This window comes from Mchenga conophoros, linkage group LG17, assembly GCF_057382185.1.
Source record: "Mchenga conophoros isolate Kocher_MC1m ecotype Shallow Benthic linkage group LG17, M_conophoros_male_GT1.1, whole genome shotgun sequence".
In the NCBI taxonomy this organism is placed as follows: domain Eukaryota; kingdom Metazoa; phylum Chordata; class Actinopteri; order Cichliformes; family Cichlidae; genus Mchenga; species Mchenga conophoros.
Window position 1 is genome coordinate 6709732 of NC_140542.1, and position 26221 is coordinate 6735952.

The window sequence follows — 26221 nt, forward strand, 5'->3', positions numbered from 1 at the left end:
AAAGACATTCAAAACTGTTCTCAGAAATGGTGATTTGGTGGACCCCAGTGGATTCACATTGCTATTACAAGTCTGTATTCTTAAAACTGATCGATCATACAACAGAAGCAGCGGGATTTACCAAACATTATTTAATAAATGATTTTGCAATACAAAACATCTGTGCAAAAATATTCAGACAAAATACAAAGCCAAGGCCTCTCTTGATCAATATGCATGTAAACCTGTTATGGGTACACTGGCATTGAAATATACATATACTTTTGTTTCTTCTTACCAATAAAAGACAAAAAAAAAGGCACTATAATGAATTTTTGCCAAATACAAAAATACCTCAACTTGATTAAGATTCACAGTCTTGTGTACAAGTGGTTTGTGCACTGCTATATTAGTACATAGACTACATAAAAAAAGATGACTGTAGCCACAATGACGGCACCCAATGGTTGAAACCTTCACTTGAGCATTTTCACTTTTATTATTTTATTCTATTAGACTCTGTACACTCATACGGTAGCCATGCCTTATACTATTCTCTGCCTTATTAGCAATTGTCAGTGACAGCATCCTTAACAAAATGAGAAACGTCCTGTATTAAATAAGGCTTCACTGATGTCAAAAATCAAGTGAGAAGTGGACTGGACTGGGGGAGTCGCCCCCTGTTGGCCATCAGTGCAGACTGCGTTGGCCTTGCTTTTTTAAATCTGGAAGCAAAGTCTAGCTTATATATACAGTCTATGTTAGTATTCGTACATCATTTACATGGGTAAAGATGCTTAGGTAGCTCACTCTGCTTTAGATAAATAGAATCACAAAAACACACAGAGAGGAAAGGCATTTGAAAAATACACTCTCAAATGATTTCAAATAGCATGGACACAAGAGCACACCCTTCATGCTGCTAATAACAGCCAACCAGCTTCACTACTGACCTCTACTCACTTGAATGCTGAGGAAAACTAAAGAGCAGTAGGATTTATAAAGACAACTGAATTTGATTGTGATGCCATTTTTGCAGCTACTTTTTTCTTGTTGCTACATTTCACGTGTCCACTTACTTTACAACTCAGAAATGCACTTTATTCTCTGCATGTCCTCAGTAAAAACAACCCGGATGTGTTATTGCTGTAGTTAAAACATGCACTCAGGAACATTCGCACCCATTGATTGTTGACTTGACACATTACTGCTGGTTTTCTGACTTTTGTTTTTAGGGAATGAAAGAAGCTTCATATTTGGCCTCTCATAAACCATCGTGGATGGCTGAGGCATAGTTTGTGCGGCTACGAAACTGAGACTCACCAAACACACACTTCGTCATCCTTCACTGGGAAACAGACAAAACGGTCAGACTTTTTTTTCAGGTTGTACTTTTTCTGTTAAAAGCTGCACGTGCTGAGCTTTTTTTTTCCCATCTCCAAAATGAAATCCGTAAAAACTTTCGGAAAAAACATAAAAGACTGTATCCAATCAATTATGCGGCGAATGAAGTGTTTGCCCTGAGAACGGTGTGGGTTAGCTGTGGAAGGAAGCGAGTGCTTTGTGATGTCTTTTGTTCATCTGCAGGGGGCCCTCTTGCCAGTTCTGAAGTTAGATGCGATGTCTCCCGGAGAAACAAAACTGGGGGGCGATGATGAAAAGAAATGATACTTAAAGGGAGGCCGATCAGATAAACTTCTAGCTTCACTGTGTCCGGTCTTCTTGTTGCAGACGTCTCAGATAGCGTGATGAAGTTGGAAAATAAAAAAACAAAAAAAAACAAAACACACATTCAGCTGTCATTCTCAAAGGGACTTCTTAGCACCTGCATTAGTACTTTCATAGCTGTTGGCAGCATGGGAATTATGCATGCTAACATAAATGTTACTGATTGGTTTATGAGGGCCAAGGAGGCATCATTTATTGGAGCAGGCCACTGTTGATCGTTTTTATAAAGTTACTCGCCGTTCCAATTCCCTTGGATATTTGATTTTTTTGTGTTGACAAGCAAGCCAATGAACTAGTTTAGAAAAAAAGGCACCTGAAAGTCATCACATGAATATCCATGTCTGCCTGACATCCTGTAGGAAAAAGTCCATCGAGTGGGAATTGTTTAGTTTTTTTTTGTCTGATTGGAACACAAACTGTTGAATAAGGCCACGGGAAGAATGTTTTCACCTTTAAAGTGTTTTACTTAATAAAAAGTTCATTTGAATATATATCTTTGTATTTCATTCATTCATTCAGGACCTATGTACTGTATTTACACAGAGGTTAAAATAACATTTTCAAACCATGATAGTAAGTACGCCTCCTGTAAACAGTAAGGCATGGCAGAGTCAGACAGCTGCTTATATAGCCTGCTTAGTGTTTCTTGGATACCCAGATGTGTGGCACGCTCCATCTCTGTTGGGTCTCGGTAAGACCAGAGAAGAACTGTGACGCTGCGCCACTGGCTGAAGCGCTAAACGTCTCATATCTGGGATCTAAGCTCAAAGAGGTTGAATATTTACAGGTCTGCAGTGATGACTGAGTCGTTGTACATCAGCACATCAGAGTCAGGGGTAAGCAGTGCTGACGTCTGAGACACGTGGTCCACCATCCCCTTCTGGGAGATTTGTCCGTACACCTGAGCCGACCCTCCGCCGCTCCCCGGCATGATGCAGTGGGACAGCAGCGGCGTGTTGGCGTCATGGTTGGAGCCCGTTGTGGAGGGCACGCCGCTGACATGACCCGTGCTGGTGGAGCCGCTAGCGCTGCTGGGGGAGCGGCTTTTTGGAGGGGGCAGGTGGTGCTGGATTACCCTAGTAGGCGGAGCTGGGGGTGCAAAGTGAGCTGGGAATGCTGCGTATCCTGGCGGGATTGGGTATCCGTTGACTGGGATAAAGCGCTGGTGGGTTTGGGTCACGGCCATGGGCGTCCATGCTGGAACTGCACCCATCTGTCCCGGCGCGGGAATAGCCTGGGCTGGGTAGAGGTACCCCGCGGCGGCGGCAGCAGCGGCAGCATAGCGTGGGTTGCTAAGGTTGCTGACGGGGCTGGCGCTGAGCGAGGTGGTCTGAGTGGTGGCGTTGCCTCCTCCTCCAGAGGGCGTGCTGGAGCTGGCGTGGGACGACAACCCCTCCCAAGCTCGCAGGCGGGCGTGAATATCCTTGAAGCGCGGCCGACATGCTGGTCCTTCCTGCCAGCACTCTGTCATCAGACCATAAAACCTAAAAGCCAACAGAGTTATTTCATTACCACAACAGCAACAATCAGACTGCTTCTAAAACTCTATTTGAATTGAATACACTAAACTAACCCTAATACCAGAGTCCAATAAAGACACTTGCACACTTGAGTTTCACCATTAGCTGGATGCACTATCTTCTTGTATACTTCTCATATTGCACCGGTAATTGCAACATACCTTGGTGGGCAGTCTTCGGGGCAGGGCAGCAGCTGCCTCTTTCTCGCCATCTCCATCACTTCCTGGTTCGAGAAACCATAGTAGGGCTGTAGCCCGTAGCTGAAGACCTCCCACAGCACAACTCCAAACGACCAGATGTCCGAGTCTGTGGTGAATTTTCCCGAAGCGACGGCCTCAGGGGGCATCCAGCGGATGGGCAGCACAATTTTAGGCTGGAGGCAGTAGTAGTCTGAGGAGTAGATCTCTCTGGAGAGACCCAGGTCAGAAATCTTGACGTGGAGCTGCTCGCCTACCAAAATGTTCCGAGCTGCGAGGTCCTTGTGAACGCAGAAGTGGCTGGCCAAGTACTCCATCCCAGCAGCCACCTGGTTCACAATATTTAGAAGACGTTTCAAGGAGCAGTGAAAGGTAGACATTAAAACACTGATTTTAATTCAAAGTTTCTACATGAGCGATTAAGATCATCATCAACATTTCATGTAAATGGTTCATGTTTAAATGGAAGGCACAACAGTACTTCTTCCACTACGCTTGTAGCCAACTACGAGGATGTTTTTAGATCCTACCTGTATGGCCATATGCAGAAAATCTCCATGATCCAGGCTGGATTTCACCGTGCCGTCCTCATCGCTGCTACAGCCGACGTCTGAGTGTGGCGAACGCATGATGAGGAACTCGTGGAGGTCACCTTGGGGCAGAAACTCAAACAGCATGCAGACTGGCTGCTCCTGGGTAACCACACCCACCAGGCACACCAAGTTGGGGTGCTGAAGCTCGGTCAGCACTGCGGCCTCCTTTGATGAAGTTGGATAAATAACGGTGAATTTCAAAGAAACAAACAAACAAAAAAAGGTGGCTGGCAGGTTGATTTCAACATTTACTGGAAAAGTGGATATTTACAAAAGATGTGGGAGTTTAATGGAGAAACTGAGTCTGAAACTGTGTGGCTTTGACAGGTGATTATAAGAAGATCACCCAAGCTGGTTTCACAACGGCTCATTGATCACTTTTGAAATTGAGTCGATGGCAGTACCACTTTAAAATGTGGGCACAGTTCAGGTCTGCCTCACTTTCTGTAAACGGAAAGTGAGGATTACGTCTTACACATGCCGACTGCCTCAATCCGCCGTCACATCTAAATTTATCTGGACAACCTTCCACCAAGTTACAGTTTATTTTGGGAGCTATTTCCAGAGAACTCATCTACAGTTGAGCAGTTCAGCCGTCTCCAATCTTTCACCGCGTCTACCTTCTATAGACATACAACAAGCCGTGCTTGAAATCTTGTGGGCCTAGACGCCTTTCCTCTAAGAAAGCAGCCACATGTAGTTTTTAGCAATAGGATATTTTAGTGGTACATTTCATTTTCCAACTCTACACAAAGACGACTGATGTGGCTTCATTATTGTATATATATACATTTTTTATGTGTGTTGTAAAAACGGTTAATTTAGAAACATTTCTTACTTGCTGGAAGTCAGCCCACTGCTGGGCATTGGAAATGTCTTTGAGGGTCTTTATGGCCACAAGCTGGGCCTGGTCCATGCCCGGCAGATACAGATGACCTTTGTAGATCTTCCCTAGAGTACATTCTCCGAGCTCCTCCATGAAACGGACGGCTGATAATCAGAATCAGAATCAGAATACTTTATTGATCCCTGGGGGAAATTATTTTTTGTTACAGTGCTCCATTTTAAACCAACATTAAGACAAGACAGACAATACACTAACTAAGAATAGTACAATATATACATATATATACATACATACATACATAAGTCACTTATAAATAAATATTTGGAAAAGAAACATGTGTAGTTGTAGCAGCAAACAGTGTGTTAAGTGGATGCGTTGTACAGGGAGATGGCCACAGGCAGGAATGATTTCCTGTGTCGTTCAGTGGTGCTTTTCGGTAATCTCAGGTAAGGGAAGCTCCTTGGCCTTGCTCTACAGAAAGAAGGAGGAGGAAAAAAATGGTAAGGTGACATCAACAGGTTGAAAACACATTCAACAAAAATGAAATCATTACTTTCTTTGTCGGGTCAGCAGCCTTTCATCACCGCTGTCCTTGTAGGGAAAAGAAAACATGATGTCGCTGCTTTCAATCTGATGTAGGCGAACTGCCTAATATAACACCAAATCCGTGTTTGAATTGTAGAAGAAAAATAAAACTATAGCTCAGAGCTGATAATTCACGCAATCAGACTCAGCCCATTACATCAGCCCCCAAATCGCCCCTTTCACGCCTCTGGAAAGCGATGTGGGAAAATTGCGAAATCTGGCAACATGTCGCAGCTTAAAAATGTCATCTGGCTGACAGGTTAAGCAAAATTTGGGAAGATGAGGCAATTAATTCTCTTGCCAGTAAACCCTAGAATCAGCTGCAACAATAGCAGAAAACAATGTAGCGCTCCCTGTGAGGGATGACTTTGCTTTTTCATCTTTTGGAACTCACTGAGGAGTGCTCTGACTGGAATGCTGGGTTACAGCACATCTAAATCCAACAGGAATGAGCTGGGCTGTGGGGTTAGGACAGGGTCAGGCACGTTTTGGAATTCATTTAAAGTAAATTGCAGTCAATTAAATCCATTTCCTCATTAAGATAAAGAAAACGAATGATTCAAATGGAGAAAATGCGGTTCAGCAGTTTCCCACAAACACCACAGCAGATACACTGTGTAAATGCCATCTGTTAGAAATTAGTCACCTTAATAAGTATATTTAGTGTCAGATTTCTGTGTAAAATAGTTGAGGGGAAAGCAGATCACTTGTTTAAGAATTCATGAGGACTGTTCATCAGATGCCCCCCACCTTACCATCTCTCAAAAAAAAAAACGAAATCCAGGGAAAATGGCCTTCTTCAAAGGAAAGTTTATAAGAATTTATTTTTTATATTTTATGAGTGATTATTTTTTAATTTTTTAGGGGGCAAAGTCTGTGAGCTACACTTCTGAAAGTGTGAGCACAGACTTTCAAACCTCAGCTCAAGTTAATCCAATTTGGATGTCCGATCTCCAGCAGCAGCTTGGGAGGCCAGTAGAGGAGATGGGACCCACATTTTGTTTACAGCTTCACATGTGCAAAGCACGTAATAGACTTTAAAATGGAGCAAATCAGCTGAACACTTCACAGATATTAAAGCCTGATTATGGGGGAAAAACACATTTTCATGCATCTTCAGTGCGATAAGTCCCAGGTATGATGCCATAACTTTTTTTGAGACTCTTATCCAAAATCTGTGACGGTATTTTAATTTCTCAGTATGAATTTTTTTTTTTTAACATAACGTCTTATTACAATGTGTATCTTTCCCCTGATTTTTTCTTCAGGCAAATCTGTGATGTCAGGTTTCTGTGTGTGTCTTCTTTTTTTATTTTGATCATTAAGATTAGTCTTCTTTGCAACCAGAGCATGACCACGGTTGATAATCATACCGACCATCTCATTAGAACAGCACCAACAGATGACGGTGGGGATGTTGGGGACTGAATATTTTTTATATAAAGTCGATGGTGCCAAACTGCCACTCGTATCTATGCTTGGGAAGAGATAAAAGGTGCAGAAAGGTTGGCAGAGATTTCCAGATTCCAGGAACTTTGAGATGAATAATGAAATTCCTCTGTGAGGACACATGCACTCACACACTCACACATGCACACCGTCTGTACGAGCTCTGAGGGGGGTGGTGAGTGTGTGTGTTGTGCATGATGTGAGACACAGATGTTTTTAGTTATGGGTTTTTTCCCCGCTGTCTTTCCTCCCCACACCCAAACCCTCAGAACCTCCTCACACCACCACAGATTTCTATGTGTGTGTCTAAATGGACTGTCATAGGCAGTAACCCTTGGGTGACCCCCTGCAAGCAAAGCCTGTTAGGTAGCAGCTTAATCCAAGACAAAGCTGCAGATAATGAAAACAGGAAAGAAAGACATTTGACTTAGTAAAACGTCTAAAAGTCGGAATATTTAGCCCATATAAAAAAGTTTTTAAAAGACAGAAATCACACAGCCGCTCCCTTTTATTAAAATTTTCTTGTAGATCTGTAAAATTTAGCTACAAGGCTGAATGGACGCATGAGGGCGGGGCTTTGGTAATCTTTCAGCTGATGGTTATGCAGTCTGCTATATTTCAGAACCAAGTTGGCAACAAAGACCATTTAAAATCAACTGTATAATTCCATGACTGCATGGGTGTCACTCTCCTGTAAACGTAACTCTTTGCAGACACAAGGTCTTCATGTAAACAGCAAGGAGAGACTCCCTTTTTAGGTCAGTGAAACATTTATTCCAGTCCCCCTCCCAAAAAACCCTCAGAAACAAAATAAAGCAAGGATATTAATGGATTCTGACGCATCTGTGACATCTGCAATTCTCTCCGCGGCTCTTCGCTGTAATACTATACGCCTTACCTTGAGCATCAGCTCAAGTGTGCCCAGCAATACATGCTGTCTAGATAAACCCCCAACCCTCCGCCCTCAACCACCACAATTATGTGGAAAAAAAGATGTGCTTACACGACATGACAGGGTGTGCAGCCTTGAAGGCAACATGATACTCATGCTGATGTGAGCTGTGTGTTTTACTGGGAGACCATGATATACATTACAAAAAAGAAAAAAGCTCCAGTGGTATTAGGATGGACAGAAGCATAGCAATGGAAAACTAGATCTACTTCTACTGAATCGAGAAAAGGTTCCTGAGAAGAGATTTAATTTTCAGTATATAAGAAATTTGGGGCGTTTCTGAAGGTACTGTACCATGTTAGAGCATCTTAACATAGAGTCCTTGAATACTAGGCAGTTGTAGAGGATGAGTTACTCTACTTTAAATGACTCCCACCCCTTATTGGAGGATTTCAGCTTCTTCCTTTGGGACAGAGGTTTGCAGCCCCTAAATGCAGGCGAAGCTTGAAGAAACAGCTTTGTCCAAATTGCTATTTTGTTGTCGTTGTTGTTGTTGTAGCAAATGACACACATGTTTTTTTCTGTATTTTTTTAAAACTGTATTTATTTATTTACTGTACTTATTTCTCTGTTTATGACAGTGCTTTTATCTCCTTTTTGCCGTTTTATATCAGTATAGTGTTGTCTAGTTTTAGAAGCTGTGATTAGGACGTCTATTTAAATTTGTTGATTAAAGATCATAATTAGAGATCATAAGCTGCCTTTGATTTAGACATGTCTGATATTTTTGTAAAAACACAAAATAGTGTATATATATGAATATTTTCAAAAAATGCACAGAATGCTCTGTGAGTTCATGACATCATCATAACTGATTTACTGAGCAGCTGAGTTAGAACTTGTCACTCACACACTGAGCAGCACTCACAAACTTTCTGTTTCTAAACAATTTGTTCACTTTTTATCTCAGTCATGCCTGAAAAGACATCAGGTAACTTTTTCCATCGCTTTCGAGATTTGATTCAGAGAAAACGCACAGGTGGAGATGTAAGTAACTAAACATACTCATTCTTGACTTCTCTGCTGTTCAAATGTAAACGTTTCGGAGAGATGTGTTATATTTTGCTGCTTTGCACAGTGTAATTTTTGTGTAAGTCACTGTAGACAGAGCAACTGTCAGCGCTTCACCACAGAGTCCAGGATCCTGGACTTTCACAAAGCTCTGAGCAGTAAGAGAAATGTGTTCTTTCAACAGGCAGACACATCGCATATCGCACAGAGACCCAGAGATTATGCTGTGCGACTCCCACCTTTACCTAAGCAATGCGCAGGCTCTCCACAGAGAGTCCAGAGAAGCAGGAACTTAAGTCCCTGGTTGGATGACCCCTTTTGGAATCAGGAGGACCCTAAAAGAAGTCCGTGTAGCCTCAGCTCTGTAGACACACACACACCAAGTGAGCTGAGGGCCATTCCTCTCATTGACAGTCCTGTTGAGATGACACCGCTCACTCCAGTTCCTCCACCTCCTCGAGCAGCTTGTCCATCACAATTGCCTGTTTTCTCTGCTAAACATTTAGGAGCAGGTCAGTTCAAAGGTGATGCTTTTCTTTAGTGGTTACACCTGCTGTTAATCAGTTAGTTTAGATTTTAAAATTTGACACTGTAGATTATCTATTTTAATGCTAAATTACACATATTCTTGCTGTCCATTCATTTTATATGCTTTTTTGTAGAAAAAAAAAATCAGGAAGAAAAATGTCTATTGTTGTTTTTTTTAGTAAGATGTCAATTTGTAGTTATTTATTTATTTTTTTGTCTAAACAGACACGAAGGTCATTCGTGGAATAAGAGTCTTGACAGTAAAAGACAAATTTGGGCCTATTTTGGAAAAACTGCAGCATTTCCAGGATGGGATTGTAACCTCACCTGGACACACAGTACCAACCAAAACATTTACTGCAGTAAAGCCTTTGACTCCAAAACCTCCAACAGTTCCCATACCGCAAAAACGAGGACCTCGGCTTGGGACGCTGCTGCGCCGTGCAAAAGTCGTCCCTATAGACGGTAAGTGGTTTTCCTCAGTAACTGTAGAAGATGCTGAATAATCAAACTTTAAATTAAGAGATTTTTTAAAAAGATTTTAATGAACAATTAATCACTGCATCATGTACAATGCTTCAAATTAGAAGAAATTACATTTTCTCTTTACTAACCTCGTTGATTATCAGACAAGAAAGCAGACAGTCAGTGCAGTCAGAATAATCCAAGAGAGGGCAGGGTCAAACTCCCGCCTCTAGCTACACCTGTAGAGAGCCTGTCCCACAGCTTTAGTCTGCTGTCTTCAGACGACTGGTAAGAAGCGTAGTAAGGAGACATTAAATACTGCACAGAAACAGTGCTGCATAATGTGGCTGTGTTATTTGTGGTGTTCCTGAAGTCGTGTTCAATGTTGTGTTGTGTAAATACAGGATTAAGAAAAGACAGGGGTTGCAAACTATTCAGTCTCTGGCAAAGCACCACTCGGACATCCTGAAGACTAAACTGCATGAAGTGTGTCTGGTCCTCACTGAGGAGGTATTGCACACTTTATGTTTCTTATATGTGTTTCATGCAGCTAGTTTCCCTTCAAGTGCATACTACAGCCTCAACTGATGATTTTCACTCACATTTTAGGTGAAAAACCAACGCTCAGCAGTAGCCTGTGAGGCCATACATACCATCGATGAGCTCTACATTCAGCTCCAGAAAACAATGGACCCAGAAGTTGAAACAACAGGCCGAGCTCTATTGCTGAAGCTTGCACAGACCAACAACAACTTTCTTCATCAGGAGGTCAATCTGGCACTTGATGCCATGGTGGAAAATTGCAGCCATGGACGGATTCTGAGCGCTCTGTTTAACACAGGACTGACGTAAGAGGAGAGAAGAAGCTGTAGTGATTTTATTAGAAGACATGAAAGAGAGATGATGTTCACTGAGTTGTGTGTCTAATATTGTCCTTGCTCAGCCATCGCTGTGTCGCAGTGAGGAATAGCACAGCTCAACACCTGCACCAGCTGGCTGACAAAGTTGGAGCAGCCGTCATCCTGAAAGCAGGAAGCTTCACTGAAAGGTTTCTAATTGCTGCCTCTAGAATGGCAGGGGATGCTGCACCTGAAGCCAGGTGGGTACTTTTAAATGGGTTTGAAGTGCATCAATGTTTTATTTTCTGTGAGTTTACACAATTAATGACAACTGTAATCTTCCACAGGTACCATGGGCGAACAATCATCAAGAAACTGACCCTTCACAAGGACTTTATGAATTTGTGGATGAAGATTGTCCCTGAAAAAGACAGGCGTCCTGTGGAGAAGAGCCTGAAAAAGGCTAATAATTACAGGCAGCAGGTCAGCATTCAGACTAGGCTCTCCTCTCCAGCAGGGCCTGGGATCCCCAGATGTGACAATGCAAGTCCTGACGAGTACAGAGGAGAAGAGCTACAGTAGCAGCAGCACTCTGAGGCTAAGCTGGGAAAGTGGTTGGAGGTTCAACCATCATGACCACAGACAGTCCCAGTCGCTCTGCAGGAGTAAACTTCTCCATCTTCAGGACTACAAACTATTTCTCTGAAGGACAATATTATTTAGATTTACATTAATTATTATTACATCATTCTTATTATTACATTATTTGTATTATTTCATTATTATTATCACATTTTTAAGATCCTGAATGGACAATGAATGAATAAATCCCTTTTTTTTTCATGTGAATTAAAATGGCACTTTGGTTGGCACATATACAGTTTCTGTTTTTCTGTCAACAAATATTAATACATTCTTAGTTCTCTTGTTTTCGTTTTTAACCCATGATTTTGCATTTTTATCAGGATTCAAAGTCATTTTTATAACATAAAGAAATATTAAATAAATACTAGAAAGCGAAAATTTCAGAAGAAATTTTAAGTGTGTCTATGCTAATCAGTGTAGTTTAGAATAGAATAGAATAGAATTCAACTTTATTGTCATTGCACATTTCTTGGATTCATTTGGTGATTTATTAAATCTATAACTGTTATTCTAATCTGCTGCTGAGTCTCTTACACTTTTCTTTATGCTGTATATTTTCACGTCTCTGGAATAGTTGGAAGTTAGATAGTCAGCTGGGAAACTTTGTGTTAACTCATGGAGCTGAGGATATCGTGGACATGCTGACCTCGCTGCGTGGTGTACAGAGCGAGGTCAGCATGATTAATATTCACAATAAAAATATTAGCCGAACATCATGAAGTCTGTATGTGTTTCATAGTGTCGAACAACCTTTGTACAGTTAAAGCCAGCAGTTACTACATGACAGAAACACCAACGTTATCTCTTTTATGCGTTTATACACAGGTCACGCTGATTACTGAACAAAAACCCAAAGATCAGATGTTAAACAAATTTATTTGCTCTCTCTCCTCCTTAAACATGTTTTTAATGTTAGTTATGATTCAGAATTGGCGACTGAAACACGTAAGACACATAAGAACATCAGGAAATAAAACACCGATAAATATAACCTCAGTAAAAGAAGTCAGCGGGGGTTACTACAGCTGTGCGCTTTGTCGGTGGGATTGCTTGCGAGGCGAGCGGGTCTATCCCACGCTTTGCCGTGAGACTGGGCAGACATCTCCGAAATCATCGAAACACTTTTGCAAAGAGGCTGTATCTTGACAAACCGACCAGACACATGAAGATTATAGTGATGGGATTTCCGGCTCTTTTTAGAGATCCGGCTCTTTCGGTTCGGCTCACTAAAAAGAGCCGGCTCTTTCGGCTCCGAACCGGCTCTTCAGGTTGTTTTGTTGCTTTAATTAATTTATTATTAACAATAATATAAAATTATGCACAAAAGGAATTACTAACGTAAAAACAAGTGGTTTTATTTATATATGTTTATATATAAATATATGCGGTGGCCCCTAGAGACAAAACACGTACAAACTCCAAAACACATTTCTAGCATGAACTGAACTTCCAAAGCAGAGCTACTAGATCACTTAAATTACACAATTGAAAGCATGTGTGTATTGTTTGTATATTTATACACAGGCACTCATATATATATTCAAATAATTTTAAAAAAAAGTTCATTTACCTGTTATTACCACACACCAAATCCGGTCGTTGGTACTTGCTGGCTTGTGTAGCCACAAGATAACAAAGGCTCAACACTGCGCCCAGCATCCTGGAGCACTTCTGTTGTCTTTTGTACGTGTTTTGAGTTTTTATGTGCTTCTGAGTTTTTATATGCTTCTGAGTTTTTACGTGCTTCGGAGTTTGTACGTGTTTTTACGTGTTTTTGGAGTTTTTACGTGTTTTGGAGTTTGTACATGCTTCAGAGTTCGTACGTGATTTGAAGTTTGTATGTGCTTTGTCTCTAGGGGCCACCGTAAATATACTTTTATTTATTCACTCCACATAAAATGTAATAAATAAATCATATAATACAAAAATCAACTATTCACATTTCAAGTTTTAACTATTTAAATTTTCAGCTTTTTCCTTTCACAAATTTAAAGTGAAAAGAACACAAAACACTGCAAACCACAACACAATTAAATATAAATTATAATATGAAAACTAAAAGAACATGCATATTCTCTGTCATATGGACCTGCATGAATAAACTTTCTCAATCCTTTATCATCTGCAACCGAAAATAGTTGTGGATGATTACTATCATAGCTGGACTGGCCATCGGGCATACCGGGCATTTGCCCGGTGGGCCGCTGGCGATTTTTTGTTTTTATGGGCCGATGGATATTTTTTTTTTTTTTTTTTTTTTTTAGGAAGGGTATATATAATGAAAGGTGTTGGATTGGCCAATTGGTCATGATCGACTCTGGGCTGGACCAATTACAGCCGAGGAGGCTGGATGCACCCTCCCCCTTGTTTAGCAATCACGTGATTTTCGCGCATTGCATGCCGGGAACTCGTGGCAAAACAATCCAAGTACCGCATCAAATGCAAGCATTTGCAGCACCGCAAAACGTTCATTCTCCGGTTCCAATACCTTCTTTTTTTTTCTTTGCCGCACAAAAAAGGAATGTACAAAACAAAAGGAGAACAATGCCGGTCCGTACAAAGACAGACTCGACGAAAAGACAAAGAAAAGATACGAGGAAAAAATCAAAGGAGTGAAAGGGTCAGACCCTTACGAGCACACAGAGTGGACAAAAGACGTCAGTGTGCTGCCCACTTTCACCACGCTCAGATTTATAATTACACGGTTCTTGGAGTGAGTGCACACACTCATGAAGTTTAGTAACTTCAGGTCACTGCAACAAGCCCAGGTACAGTTTACCGACGGATGGGTGCAGGACCTTGAAATGCACCGTGTAGGACGAAAGACTATTGTACGTATCATAAGTTTACCAGTCTCACAAATCGTCTTCATAAATACACATTCATTAACAGTTTATTAATAGGACCTTTGAGCTCAACGGTAATTAATTAGTAGTGGAAATAATTTCTGGTAGTGTAACAGTGTTTGTGGTATTATTCCACTTGCCACAAATATCAGTGTAATGGGGAAACAGCGCCCCCCCGCTCTCAGTGTGGCTGGTTAGGTGAGGCTGGCTGCAGTAATCGCTGCCAGTCTGCCGTAGCCATACGAGAGGTGAGTTGTATTGTTCCGCACACAATATAGCTAAGTAGTACAGACACATAAAACATGTTTGATTAGCTGACGAGCACCGAGTGTAATAAGTGCTTAGTGGACACATGTCCAACACCAGTTTTATGTACTTTTCATTTGTTTATTACAGTTTTTTACAGACGCTAGGACACATTTCTCAATACTTAGGTCACGTTTGCAAAACTCCTCACACAGTGAGCACAACAGAAGTCTATGTGGGCTAAACTGAGGACCAGTTATCATTGTTTTGGCACAAAATGCATTCAATGACTACATCTCTCAAATTACATGAATCATCTTCTCACTCAGACACAACAACTGCCAAAAACCTTTGTACGGACAGGACATTTTGCATGTGCTTACATACTGTTTTCAAAACTGTTAAACTCATGGTCAAAACAATAACACAATGCAAAACTTGAAAAGACAGCAAAATCCAACGGCAATATTTTATTGAAACATATTTTAAATCTAACAATGCAGTTTAACCAGCCACAGCTGATTCTCATTGTAGATGAACATCTACACAGTTGTTACTCCTTCAATTTTTCAACTCCTTCAGTTCTGGCATGCCAGAAGATTCTTTCCTAGGTGTGTTGCCCAAGATGACATAAGATGTGATGTGGATGAGAACCTGTGGCCAAATGGAGAAGACCGAGTAGATTAGCATTACTATTGTATGTGTATCAGTGGATGGTGTGTATACGAATTCTTGTATTTTGGGATTACTTAGTGCAAAAAAATAAAAATACATAAACATAAATACATGATGTCTGATTCATTCCAGTAACATATATTGAAATTATAAACAGAGATGTGTCCTTGTTTTACACAGGAAAACACTGTGTAATGCTACATGTTGTTAGTGTTTTTTAGGTCATTGTTTTGTGGGTGACAAAGTGTGTTTGTCGGCTGTCAACCTTTGCTAGTGTTCTGGAGGAATGTTTTTATTTGAGACCTGAATGAAGTGTTTTGGTAGTTGTAGTGCATTTTGAATGTGGAATGAACTGCTTTGCCAAGCTGAGGGTCAGTTAGGAGAATTGTGTGAAGAGTTTTGCAAAAGTGACCTAAGTATTGAGAAATGTGTCCTAGCGTCTGTAAAAAACTGTAATGTGTGAAACTGTATGCTAAAGCGGAATGCTAATGAGATGTTCTGCCGTAGTGTGCTGTGCGGAGTGGTGTGTGGCGAGCCTGTGCACTGATAATACACCGTTGTTTCCATTCAGGTACATAATTTGTTGTTGCTGTTATTTTATTGTATATTAGAAATTGTAATATTGCTGCAGTAATCGCTGCCAGTCTGCCGTAGCCATACGAGAGTGTGCTGTGCGGAGTGGTGTATGGCGAGCTTGTGCACTGATAATACACCGTTGTTTCCATTCAGGAAATAAAGTGGCAACGATCGATCAGAGACTCCTTGTCTTTTTTAAAACACTACACAACGCAGAGTCGAGGAGTCTGTTTGGGCCGAACTGTTGCAGCGGGATGAAGCAGAAACCGGTTACAGTAGCATTACAGAAATGTAGCAGTGACAATAATATTGTATGTTGTAATCGCAATGGACAATAAGTGATACAAAACAACTGTTTTATCCTGTGAATAAAAGTATATGTTTTTGTCAATGTACCATGGTAATAACAGAAGCGAAACACAATATTGTGTCAGGACAATTTACTATTTATGCACAATAAATAAAGGAGCATAGCGCGACAATTTCTGTTCAGTGCCAGACTTGCTTGTAACCTATATCACCAATTATGTTAAGAAAAATGACGTATTAACTACTAAAAAACTCTGACCTTTGTGGGAATGCTTGGAGCAGACTAACATGTGAGCTGGAGTGTTCTGAGACGTTATATTTGGTATATCCAGACCATCCGTCGGCTCTTACTTCGGAAACATGGCTTAAAAAATTTCTCTTCAACGACGTAATCCGATAAAAAAAAAAAAGATCTCTTTACCCATCGGCTTCCCGTGGCTGTCATGCGACCGGCTATTGAAGTTAATAATACAACAGCTTCTTGCCATTTTTTGGGTTTCTTTTTATCGCTGTGTAACTGAGTTCAATTGAAAGCCTGCGTGCGCTAGTACCTCTTGCCACAAGTTCCCAGAATCCTTTGCGGTTTTATCCCTGAATGATGTCACATTTTCAATCTTTATCCTGGTGGGCCGGTCTCTAGTCAAAATGCCCGGGCCGATTTTTTGTCCCAGTCCAGCCTTGATTACTATACCTTTCTAATGTTGTTGTCCCTGCCTCTCTTTCTCTCTCTCTGGCTCTGTTCCTGTGCTACTGAGTGTAACTACCGCCCCTCCCCCCTCTGCCCAGCGTAAAGCACAAGGCTCGCGTGCAGAGTGAAGCGGAAAAAAAGTGCGAGAGAGAGGCCGAGAGAAAGAAAAAAAAAAAAAAAAAACCCCACGTGACGGCTCGCGATAAGGAGCCGGCTCGCGTCGTTCACGTCAAAGAGCTGGCTCTAAGAGCCATTTCGTTCGCGAACGACCCATCACTAGAAGATTAAACCACTACATTCTCGGCTAAAAAAATATTAAAACGGTATTTGGTGACACACAAACAGGGTTTTTCAAAGCTCAGTTCTGTTAGCTTCCACATGCCGGTTGTTGTGTGCTAGAAACAATGGCCACCAGGCCAAAGCAATGGTTTTGACTCGATCAGCGTTAACCCCGCCCCCTGAGTTTGATGGGTGAGGCTGACAGATAAAATTATTTCATGATGAGAGCCAGGCGCCAGGACTGCCAAAATGAAATAAATAAATATATCATTAAATAATTAATTAAATGTGTCAATAATTAATTAAATGTGTCAATAATTAATAAAAATGTGAAATACATAAATAATTAATTAAATGTGTCAATAATTAATTAATTAAATGTGTCAATAATTAATTAAAATGTGAAATACATAAATAATTAATTAAATGTGTCAATAATTAATTACATGTGTCATAACTATTTATTTAATTAATTGATTCCAATTTTAATTAATTATTGACACATTTAATTCATTATTTAATGGTGTATTTAATTAATTCATTATGGCAGTCCTGGCGTTCCATAATGTGAGTGTTCTCGGTGGTCAGGAACAAATGTAATCGCATGGCAGGATGCTGTAAAAGGACCAAACTTCAGCCAGGAGAACAACTGAGATAATCCATCCACAATACGAGGTTAGTCATTCATATACTGCTGCATGGGCTGGGCTGTAGTTACATCCTAAGGTTTTAAAAACTGAGCTTAAATAAATGATTAGTGGTAATAAAAGCCGAGGGAGGTCAACAGTGATCACTGACTGTTTTAGGAGCTTTTTGAGATCAAATAGAAGAAAATACATAACATTAAACATGTTAACAACACAAAAGCCATATTAAACGCAGACTACTTTAGACCCGGAAGTAAGATTCGTCGCGTCATCACTGAACAACCGGATAAGAATAATAAAGCCGACGAATAGTAATAAGTGTGCCTCTTGGCATAGGCACACTTAAAAAGATGAATTAAGTGAGAGGACCAAGGATAAGGAGAAGTGTAAGGGAAGGGTGTGGAAAAAGAGACAGTGAGAAATAAACAGGAGGGAGGTGGTGGGCTGCAGTTGAACATTCCTGAACCTGCTGAGCTCTGATGACGGATCTGATGCTTTGTCTGAGACAGGTCGTTTCCACACACACTCAAGCCAGTAACCCCGGCATGCCGTGACATATCCCTAATGACACACAGAGGGCTGTGCCAGTGTTTTGACTCCTTCTGCAGTCTGTTTGCATGCCAAACGACAGCCTCTTTACAGTCATTACACAACAGCGTGATGATGCACTTAGTGTCCACTTCAAAATCGTGAAGTTTACAGTGTTTAATTTTTGCGTTGATATTACATGTAAAAAGTGTTCTATATCTGCAGAAATAAACGGTAATCTGCAGGATTACCAGGAAGGCCCTCCGTCATTTATTCCCCACCCTGAGTGCCATCTGCTGTGACTGTAACGCTCCCTACCTTAGGCTTGTATGCAGTCGCGAGCATGGACATCTCAACGTTCTGGCCGCGGACGGGTTTGGGTTGGCGCGTCACGGGAGGCCTGGAGGACTTCTGGTTGTTGCGGCACACGCAGATGAAGAAGAAGACCAATGCGATGGCTAAGGGGATTACCACGCTGGGAACCAGGATGTACAAGATCTCAATGCCAGACTCCTTATGGTCTAAACAGATGGGACATCGAGAGAGGGGAATCATCTCATTTCACACGTCACACATGTGTCACAAAGGCAACATCGCAAACTACGATTTAAAACTAGCGTCTCACCACAGAGGGGTATGTCGCAGAGCTCCATTCTGACCCCCTCATCTAGTGTGAAGCACCAGGGGGCCTCGTGTTTGTTCCCTGGGTTGCGGCAGTACGAGTGTCCTCCGTTAAGCTCCGGGTAGCGCACAGCCTGGTAGTTGTGGCTGTGAGGATACTGGGAGTTCCACGGCTGACACTGACGCCCTGACTTGGTTATGCTTACCGTCCCTCTGTAGTCTACCCCACTGTTGTTATAACATTTGTGATCTGGTGGAATATAACAGACAATGATGTTTTAGCAGCGTCAACACAGTAAATCATTACAATTGCCACATGAACATGTCTCACTCTTGTTAATAGGCTCTGTCATAGGGATCCCGATCCTCAGACAGTTGGCGGCCTCGGGGCTGTCGGAAGTAGCCAGGTCATCGCAGTTTGGCAGTTTCAGTCTCTTCAGTATTATCGGGTTGGAGCGGGCGATGATGTACTCGGTTTTACACAAGTCGTTCTCCAGGATCTCGCATTCGTCCTTACAGAGGTCACGGGGTTTGTCGGACCCCGAGCTGCGGTCGCACGTTGGGAAGGCAAAGTGGCAGAGGGAAGGGATGGCGAACTGCGAGCAGCGGTCAGACAAATGGTTGGACGTCCCGATCATGGTGAAGGCCGCTGGGAACGAGAGGATTCAATTTCAGTTGCTTGAAAGTTTCTAAATAACGAAGAATTAGGAGACTGAATAAAAACAGAGAATTTCATACTTTAAATGCACGACTCGCGCACAGCGATGCTGTTCACTTATTGCAAACATGTGCATTGCTGCGGCTGTCATTATCACTACGGCGACTACGATGAAGAGGAGACGCGAATAAAAAGCGGCCAAGTGAACCTGACAACCATCCAAATGTTTCTCCAGCACATGTTGCTTGAGTAAAAAGGAACATAGAGATCAGTAAGTGTGACATTAAATTCAAGATGCTGAATCTGGACTCTGATATGATTTACAGTCCTACTGTTGGCCTGTTACGACTCTGTGGCGCCATAAATCTCAATTATCACTCGTCCTTGATGTTTCAGATCAGGCTCTGGATTCATGGCCTGCGTCATTCCCTGAACTGTTGCACGGATATAATCAATAATGACCTCTGAGGACAAACGCATGCATACGCATAAAACAAAAAGCACACACGCTGAGACACAGACGTGTAACAACACTGGAAACAGTGTGTCGGCCACATGTGATTCATACTGAGTGGTGAACTCCCTTTGAACTCTCTAAGTGACGTTCTGCTTCCTTCCTGGAGCATATTAATTATGATTACCTTCTGAAAAATCTGAATTTACACAAAGTTTTTATTGAATTACTACATCTTTTTTATTTTTAGCAGCAAATTATATCTCTAAAAGAGTTTGGCAGTTTCAGTCTCTTCAGTATTATCAGTATTATCAGTATTATTTGTCTTTTAGAGACAAATTATGTCTCTGAAAGACATAATTTTCTCCCATTTAATTGAATCTACCAAAAATGCAGGTGCCATCTGCCATCAAGAGCAAGGACAGAAGAAGCGGCACTTATTCCAATTTTTCAAACAAAGCATAAAGAAATGACTTTTGGCTCAAGACTTTTGCACAGTACTGTATGCCCTTTGGTCATTGATTGTGTTCAGTTGTCTTTCTTGAATCTGCAGGAACTAAATATTTAGTAACATGGAATCATCTTCATCAAGTTAAGCCTGTACACACAAACTAATCAAACGTTTCTTATGAATGAATATGTATTTATGATGGATGTAGAAGTAAATTTAATCTATTCTCAAAACATTAATTCGATTTGTGTTGGCTCGAAGGAGGTTTAGCCCGCTCAAACTCACCTGTGATCTGGGTCTCAATCTCCCCCTGCATCTGCAGCGAGTCGACAAAAATGCTGCGGTTGCCGATAAAGCGGGCGCAGGCTATGCCTCTGTACGGCTGGCAGAATCCATCTTCAGGAAACCCGTTGCTGAGAGGTCAGAGGGGCGAGAAAGAGAGGGTGCTTTTAAAGTTCGTCTGAACAACATGAATCAATTTCATCGACTCTTTCACAGGAAAACCACTAGAGGTCAGTCTACATTAGCATATCCCACAAGACCAACTAGTTCCACTTCTGTGGAGGGAAAGGCTGCTCCTTGCTGCCTTTGCTTGGCTACAGATCAGGCAAACTCAAAGGCAGATATCTAATACACATAAATGTCCTTATTCACAGTAAACTGCTTTAAGAATTAATATCTCGGACTTTATTCGTGTTGCGTCAGAGAGTCGTCACTCTGAGCCACAATTTAAAACATATGAAAGGAGAAAGAGAGCAACCTTGTTTCTACAGATATGCAACTCCACTCAGTGAGCTTCTTTTGGGGCATTTCTTTTAATTTCCTCGTTAATGTAACGATTCTTATCCCGCTTAACACAGTCATCATCATCCTCTCCCCTTCCTGTCTCACTCTCTGTGCTTTTTTATTCTTTCTCCATACACACACACACACACACACACACACACACACACACACACACACACACACACACACACACACACAAAGCCCACGCTCACCGGCAGACCACTCGCTCAGTGTGAGATCACTTTGTCATGCGCTTTAAGTCATACCATATGGGACGTTAAGACCAGGCACAACTGCAATATGTGGATGCCACTGCATATATGAAGTATATCCTCATGGTGCAGACCTGCTGCCTGAGTAATGGCGAACAGAAGCAGCTAGACTATGACATTTTTAATATATTTAACTTAAAGTGCAGCCAATCACAGCTAAGACACAGGCCTCAGCTGTGATTGGCTGAACAATAACACCAATAGTCAAACATTTCGACTCTGATAGGTAAGGTGGCCCCGAGAGGTCGATCGGACCGCAGCTTATGAAAACACCAGCAAATAGAAAAATGCTGAAAAAGCACACAAAATAAAACTGAATAAAAACCCCAATAGAAATAGAAAAAAAGTTGCTAATAATCACAAAACAACACACAAATGTTTTTGGGGAGACAATAATGTGACGGAAGAGTTGCACAAATGACAAGCCAACAGTAGATGGCCAATAGCAAACTACCTACAGTATTATATGAAAGTGTGCAATTAAAACAACAATATAACACATAACATTGATGAATCCTCAACTGCTTTTAATGACGCCTCCGTATTTTTTGATTTCTGTCCGTTCTGTGGCTGGTCCATCACATTATTGTGTCCCCAGAAACATTTCTGGATTTTGTTTTTTCTACTTCTGTTTTATTCAACTTCTGTTGTGTTTTCTACGCTTTTGCTGCATTTTTCTATTTACTTAGTGTTTCCTTAACTTGCAGTCTGTTTGACCTTTCAGGGCCACCATATATGGGGGTTTAAAAAACACTATTGTGTAGCAGCCTAGTGAGAATTTAACTGCTTCTCTACTTCTTTTGCACATCATTCTTTTATTACAGCTTTACAGAAACGTCACTTTTGCTAATGAGAGTTGGATGGTTTACAAGAGATGGTACAAAGCACTAATTTTACTCCACAAGCTGTAAAAATTGCACACACATTCCCCCATCCTGGTTTGGTGTGAGTGTGAGGTCAGTAGGTTACCTCTCTCTGTGGAGTGTTAAGTGACTGAAGGGCCAAGGTCAGTTAACCCCCTTTCCCTGTCTGTGCAGATCTTAAATGGGCTTTCCAGACATGGACACACACTCACACACACACTCATGCACACACACACCCACACTCACACACATGACTACCAGGGCAGCGGTCTGCATACTGCCGATTCCTCAGAGATAGGGTAACTTTACAACTTAATGCAGGTTTAAACAGATTTTATCCCCGGAATATGTAATTTCCTACTAAAATATGCAGTAATAATGACTTCATGTTGCGGTGGGCCTGCAGAGGGCTTAGCACCCCTTCAACAAGCCGCAAATGCATAAACTGATACTCCTTTGGATGTTTTTCACCCTTTTGGGGAAGAGCCGCCTGTGTTTAGGTGAAAGCAATAAAGGGAGTGTCTGGTAATTGTAAGCAGTAATAATTGAATAATTTGAGAGACTTACAATTGGTTAGGTTCCTGCCATTTTTGAACGTAATGAAGCGGAACATAAAAAAAGGTAGCTCTGGCATGAGAAAACATACACAAACGGGATAAAGAGCGAGGGCTGGAGTGTGTCCAGGCAACCCAGAGGTTAGTTTGGTTGTGCGTCACAGAGAACGGTGGACACAAACATCCACACTAGCATGAAGCCACACACAGACAAGCAAATGACAAGGGAGAGGAGACGATCCACCGCAGTGCAGCCAGATCCCCGCGGGCAAATTATAACTACTGCAAGTCAGAACGCCCTAAACCAAAGCGGCTCAGCTTGAATCCCAAGTCGCCCTCACTGGGCTTCCTGTATTTTAGCTTCTTTCACTGGTTTCCAAATCAACGGAGCTTCCAAGACCATGTCTAAGAAGATGATTAAAGCATCTCGTCTGGTAGGGAAGGAATGGATAACAGCATGTTCGAAGAGCGATAGACACATCTACGAAAACCTAATCACTGTGAGACATCTGAGGTTTTCCGAAAACCTCTCTCGGTGTTTTCTTGTCCATTTATTTTCTCATGTGTTTGTGTGTGTCAGTGTAAGCTATCCCGAGCAGGGGAAAGCTAAGCGCGGTTGCTATTTGTGTAAACAGTGAATAACTGTTCAGGCCTTTGATTTTACACACTAACGCCACGGGCCCTCTGTATAATGTTTTATAACAGTTAATTACAAAGGGAGCCTTCTCCGTTCCAGACTCGATCTATAATCCAGATATAAACAGAAAGACGAGCCTCACCACAGAGCCTAAACAAGGTGCTGAAGACACTGATGCATTGTCCAATTACATTTTTTCCGACCTCATTATTTATTCAGGGAAGTGCTTGCTGAGCAGCCATGGTCTTTTTCCACCCAACACCCAGGTTAACATCCACAGTATTAAATAGAGACTAGTATTTACCAGACCTGTGTGGTAAATACATTTGCACAATAGGTGTGTAGAAAAGATATAGAGTTCAACTCATTCGATTCATATGTAATTCAAGTATTTATTTACTTTTTTCACGCTCGAAATAAATAAATAGGGAGATGGATATAAATGGAACATCTAGCTCATGTGAGCCACATGAAGCAACCCTGAATTGGACAAATGGAAGACGTTGGATGGGTGGATGGTTGTTGAAGAATGGAAGTACAAAAACACCTACGTACATGTTGTTATTACCTGGTTGGACCCCATTATAACCGTCCTTTCAAAACAGCTTTAATTCTTGGTGGCACAAGATTTTATCCATACTAGCGTGAGAGCATGAAGCAGTTGGTGCACATTTTTCTCCCCTTCCACCGCATGCCAAATTGGACTGAGATCTGACAGTGTTGTGTGTCAAAATCCCAGTATATCAGCAGTTTCAGCACATCTAGCACCAACAATCATGCCACAGTCTTTGTTCAGCTTTCTTTTCCATTCCAATGCTTGGTTTGAATTTCTGCAGCTCATCTTGACCATGTCTGCATGGCTAAAGGGTTACTGTCATGTCATTAGCTGATTAGTTATTTGTTAATGACCGGTTGAGCAAGTGTACCTAATAAAGTGGGAGGTGAGTTTTATATAAATTTGAAAGCATCCAATAAGAGAACAAGACTGATCCTATCCATACTAACTATTTTGGCACTGTTATAAAAACCAAGCTAACACTGCTTTATGTTTTCAGTCTCACTCGAAATCCCAAATGTAAATCCACACGGTGGTGCTAGGAGATTGTCAAATACATAAGGTAACATAATCCAACATCTGCATATTATTGCATGGTAATCCATCTAATAGGTGTTGAGATGTTTTAATTTGAACCAATGTGGTAAACCATCAGACTCAAACAGCAGCTCTGGAGTCATTCTGTAAACTAAAATTAGGATTACAAGGAAAAGAACATGGACATATTTACAATATTGTGTCTTGAGCCACTTCAAATTTCTTTATGTTTTGCTAGCAAAATTGGAAATAGGTGCAGGGATATATTAAAACATGTGCAAGCCTACATGGAAATAAAGTATAGAAAGCAAAAACAGAGTTTGTACAATTGTAGTGTGAGAGTCAGTATTTGGTATTTGGCCACCTTTATTTTTCATCACTGCCTGAATTCCCTTTGGCATCTTTCTTATAATTTCTTTAAGTAGTCTTCAGGAATAGTTTTCCTTGAAGGCCATTTAAGTTTTTTGTTTGATGTTGCTTCAGCTAGATAAATGGGAACAATTGCTACAGGCTGCTAGCCCAAAGTTGCAATTTCAAATTGGTACCTTGCGAAGTTTTCGATTATGTTTTGACACAACACTGATTCATCATTTGAGTAAGGTGCCTTTTTATGCTTGAACAAGCCATAGGTCAGCAGTCAGTTGCTTGAACTGGTCAGGTGCACGGACTACACTGTGAAAAAGCAGCCAATGTCCAAACAACTGTGAAAAAGCACCGAGAATCGTTGCTCAAGACCATTTTAATAAACATCACAAGAAAGTCTGGCTCCTAGAAGCAAATTCTAAAGAAATTAGGAGTGGCTCAAAACCTTTGCACTGTACATTTTCAGTTTTTCATAGGCAGAAACACACGTGCTTGGACAATGAAACATATAAACCACAAACTGATGATAGGATGGAGTGGGCTCGTTTTGATGTCTTCTCTCTGATCTCTTGACTAATACTGTGTCAGAACATCAGTACAATGACACAGACACGTTCCGGGATTTAAGGGCTGTGGTTTAACACAAACATAGAATTATCAGGAAAGGGAGAGTTTTCAGTTAAGGAAGAATGTTAAAAAATGTTGAGTCAACTCTGAATATCTCTAATAAGTTGTTCAATCTGGATTTTTTAAACCATATTCATCAAAACGTCCAAAGTTCTCAGGATTTCCACAGATTCCGCAAACTCTCCCAGTTCCACTTTCCAATGTGATGACTCGTCTTCACTCTTATCTGCTTTAACTTTTCCGTGACGATTTTTATTCATTAGTGGGACACATGGCAGTGAAGATAACTGTCCGACCAATGAACACAGAACATGAACACAGCTCAAAAAGGCTGTGACACGAATGAGCACACACTTTCTTTACTCCAGAATCAGAATCAGAATCAGAAAGGGGTTTATTGCCAAATGTTGAGCAGGTTTACAACATTAGGAAATTGCTGCGGTGCTTCAGTGCAAACATGCTGTCATAAATAGCACTTAAATAGACATGGAAAAAAATAAAAGTAGGGATAAGAATTAAAAGTGCTACGTGGAAAGATATGTGCATGAGATATACATGAGATATATACATGAGAATAAGAATTAAGAGTGCTACGTTGAAAGATATATACATGAGTGCAGGTGGTGATCAGTGCCAAACATAGAATGATGCAGTGAACACAGCATAGGGTCATGTGTTAGTGGCGGGTACAGTCATATGGTTATTGTTCA

At 41.2% G+C, this 26221-nt stretch overlaps 2 protein-coding genes across 2 annotated transcripts; one reads left to right on the plus strand and one right to left on the minus strand.

The window, feature by feature from the left end:
* Positions 1–78: 78 nt before the first annotated feature.
* Positions 79–20728, minus strand: LOC146554991 (inactive tyrosine-protein kinase transmembrane receptor ROR1-like). Its single transcript, XM_085251320.1, has 9 exons — positions 20602–20728; positions 19085–19402; positions 18758–19003; positions 18451–18653; positions 5316–5335; positions 4856–5015; positions 3955–4182; positions 3389–3753; positions 79–3191 (listed from the first exon to the last, which is right to left on the minus strand). The coding sequence occupies exons 1-9, from the start codon at positions 20630–20632 to the stop codon at positions 2489–2491; spliced, it is 2274 nt and encodes a 757-aa protein (XP_085107446.1). The 5' UTR covers positions 20633–20728; the 3' UTR covers positions 79–2488.
* Positions 8762–11475, plus strand: LOC146554992 (TOG array regulator of axonemal microtubules protein 1-like). Its single transcript, XM_085251317.1, has 8 exons — positions 8762–8837; positions 9046–9373; positions 9615–9854; positions 10019–10142; positions 10259–10364; positions 10464–10702; positions 10798–10953; positions 11041–11475. Exons 1-8 carry the CDS (start codon positions 8763–8765, stop codon positions 11273–11275), a joined length of 1503 nt encoding a protein of 500 aa, XP_085107443.1. The 5' UTR covers position 8762; the 3' UTR covers positions 11276–11475.
* Positions 20729–26221: the final 5493 nt, after the last annotated feature.

Coding starts and splice junctions, on each gene's coding strand:
- LOC146554992 (XM_085251317.1), top strand. CDS start 8,763: ATGCCTGAAAAGACATCAGGTAACTTTTTCCATCGCTTTCGAGATTTG. Junction 8,838..9,045: donor GAAAACGCACAGGTGGAGAT/GTAAGTAACTAA, acceptor TTCTTTCAACAG/GCAGACACATCGCATATCGC. Junction 10,703..10,797: donor CTGTTTAACACAGGACTGAC/GTAAGAGGAGAG, acceptor GTCCTTGCTCAG/CCATCGCTGTGTCGCAGTGA.
- LOC146554991 (XM_085251320.1), bottom strand. CDS start 20,632: ATGCAGGGGGAGATTGAGACCCAGATCACAG. Junction 19,403..20,601: donor GATTGAGACCCAGATCACAG/GTGAGTTTGAGC, acceptor TCTCGTTCCCAG/CGGCCTTCACCATGATCGGG. Junction 3,754..3,954: donor TTCTGCATATGGCCATACAG/GTAGGATCTAAA, acceptor ATTGTGAACCAG/GTGGCTGCTGGGATGGAGTA.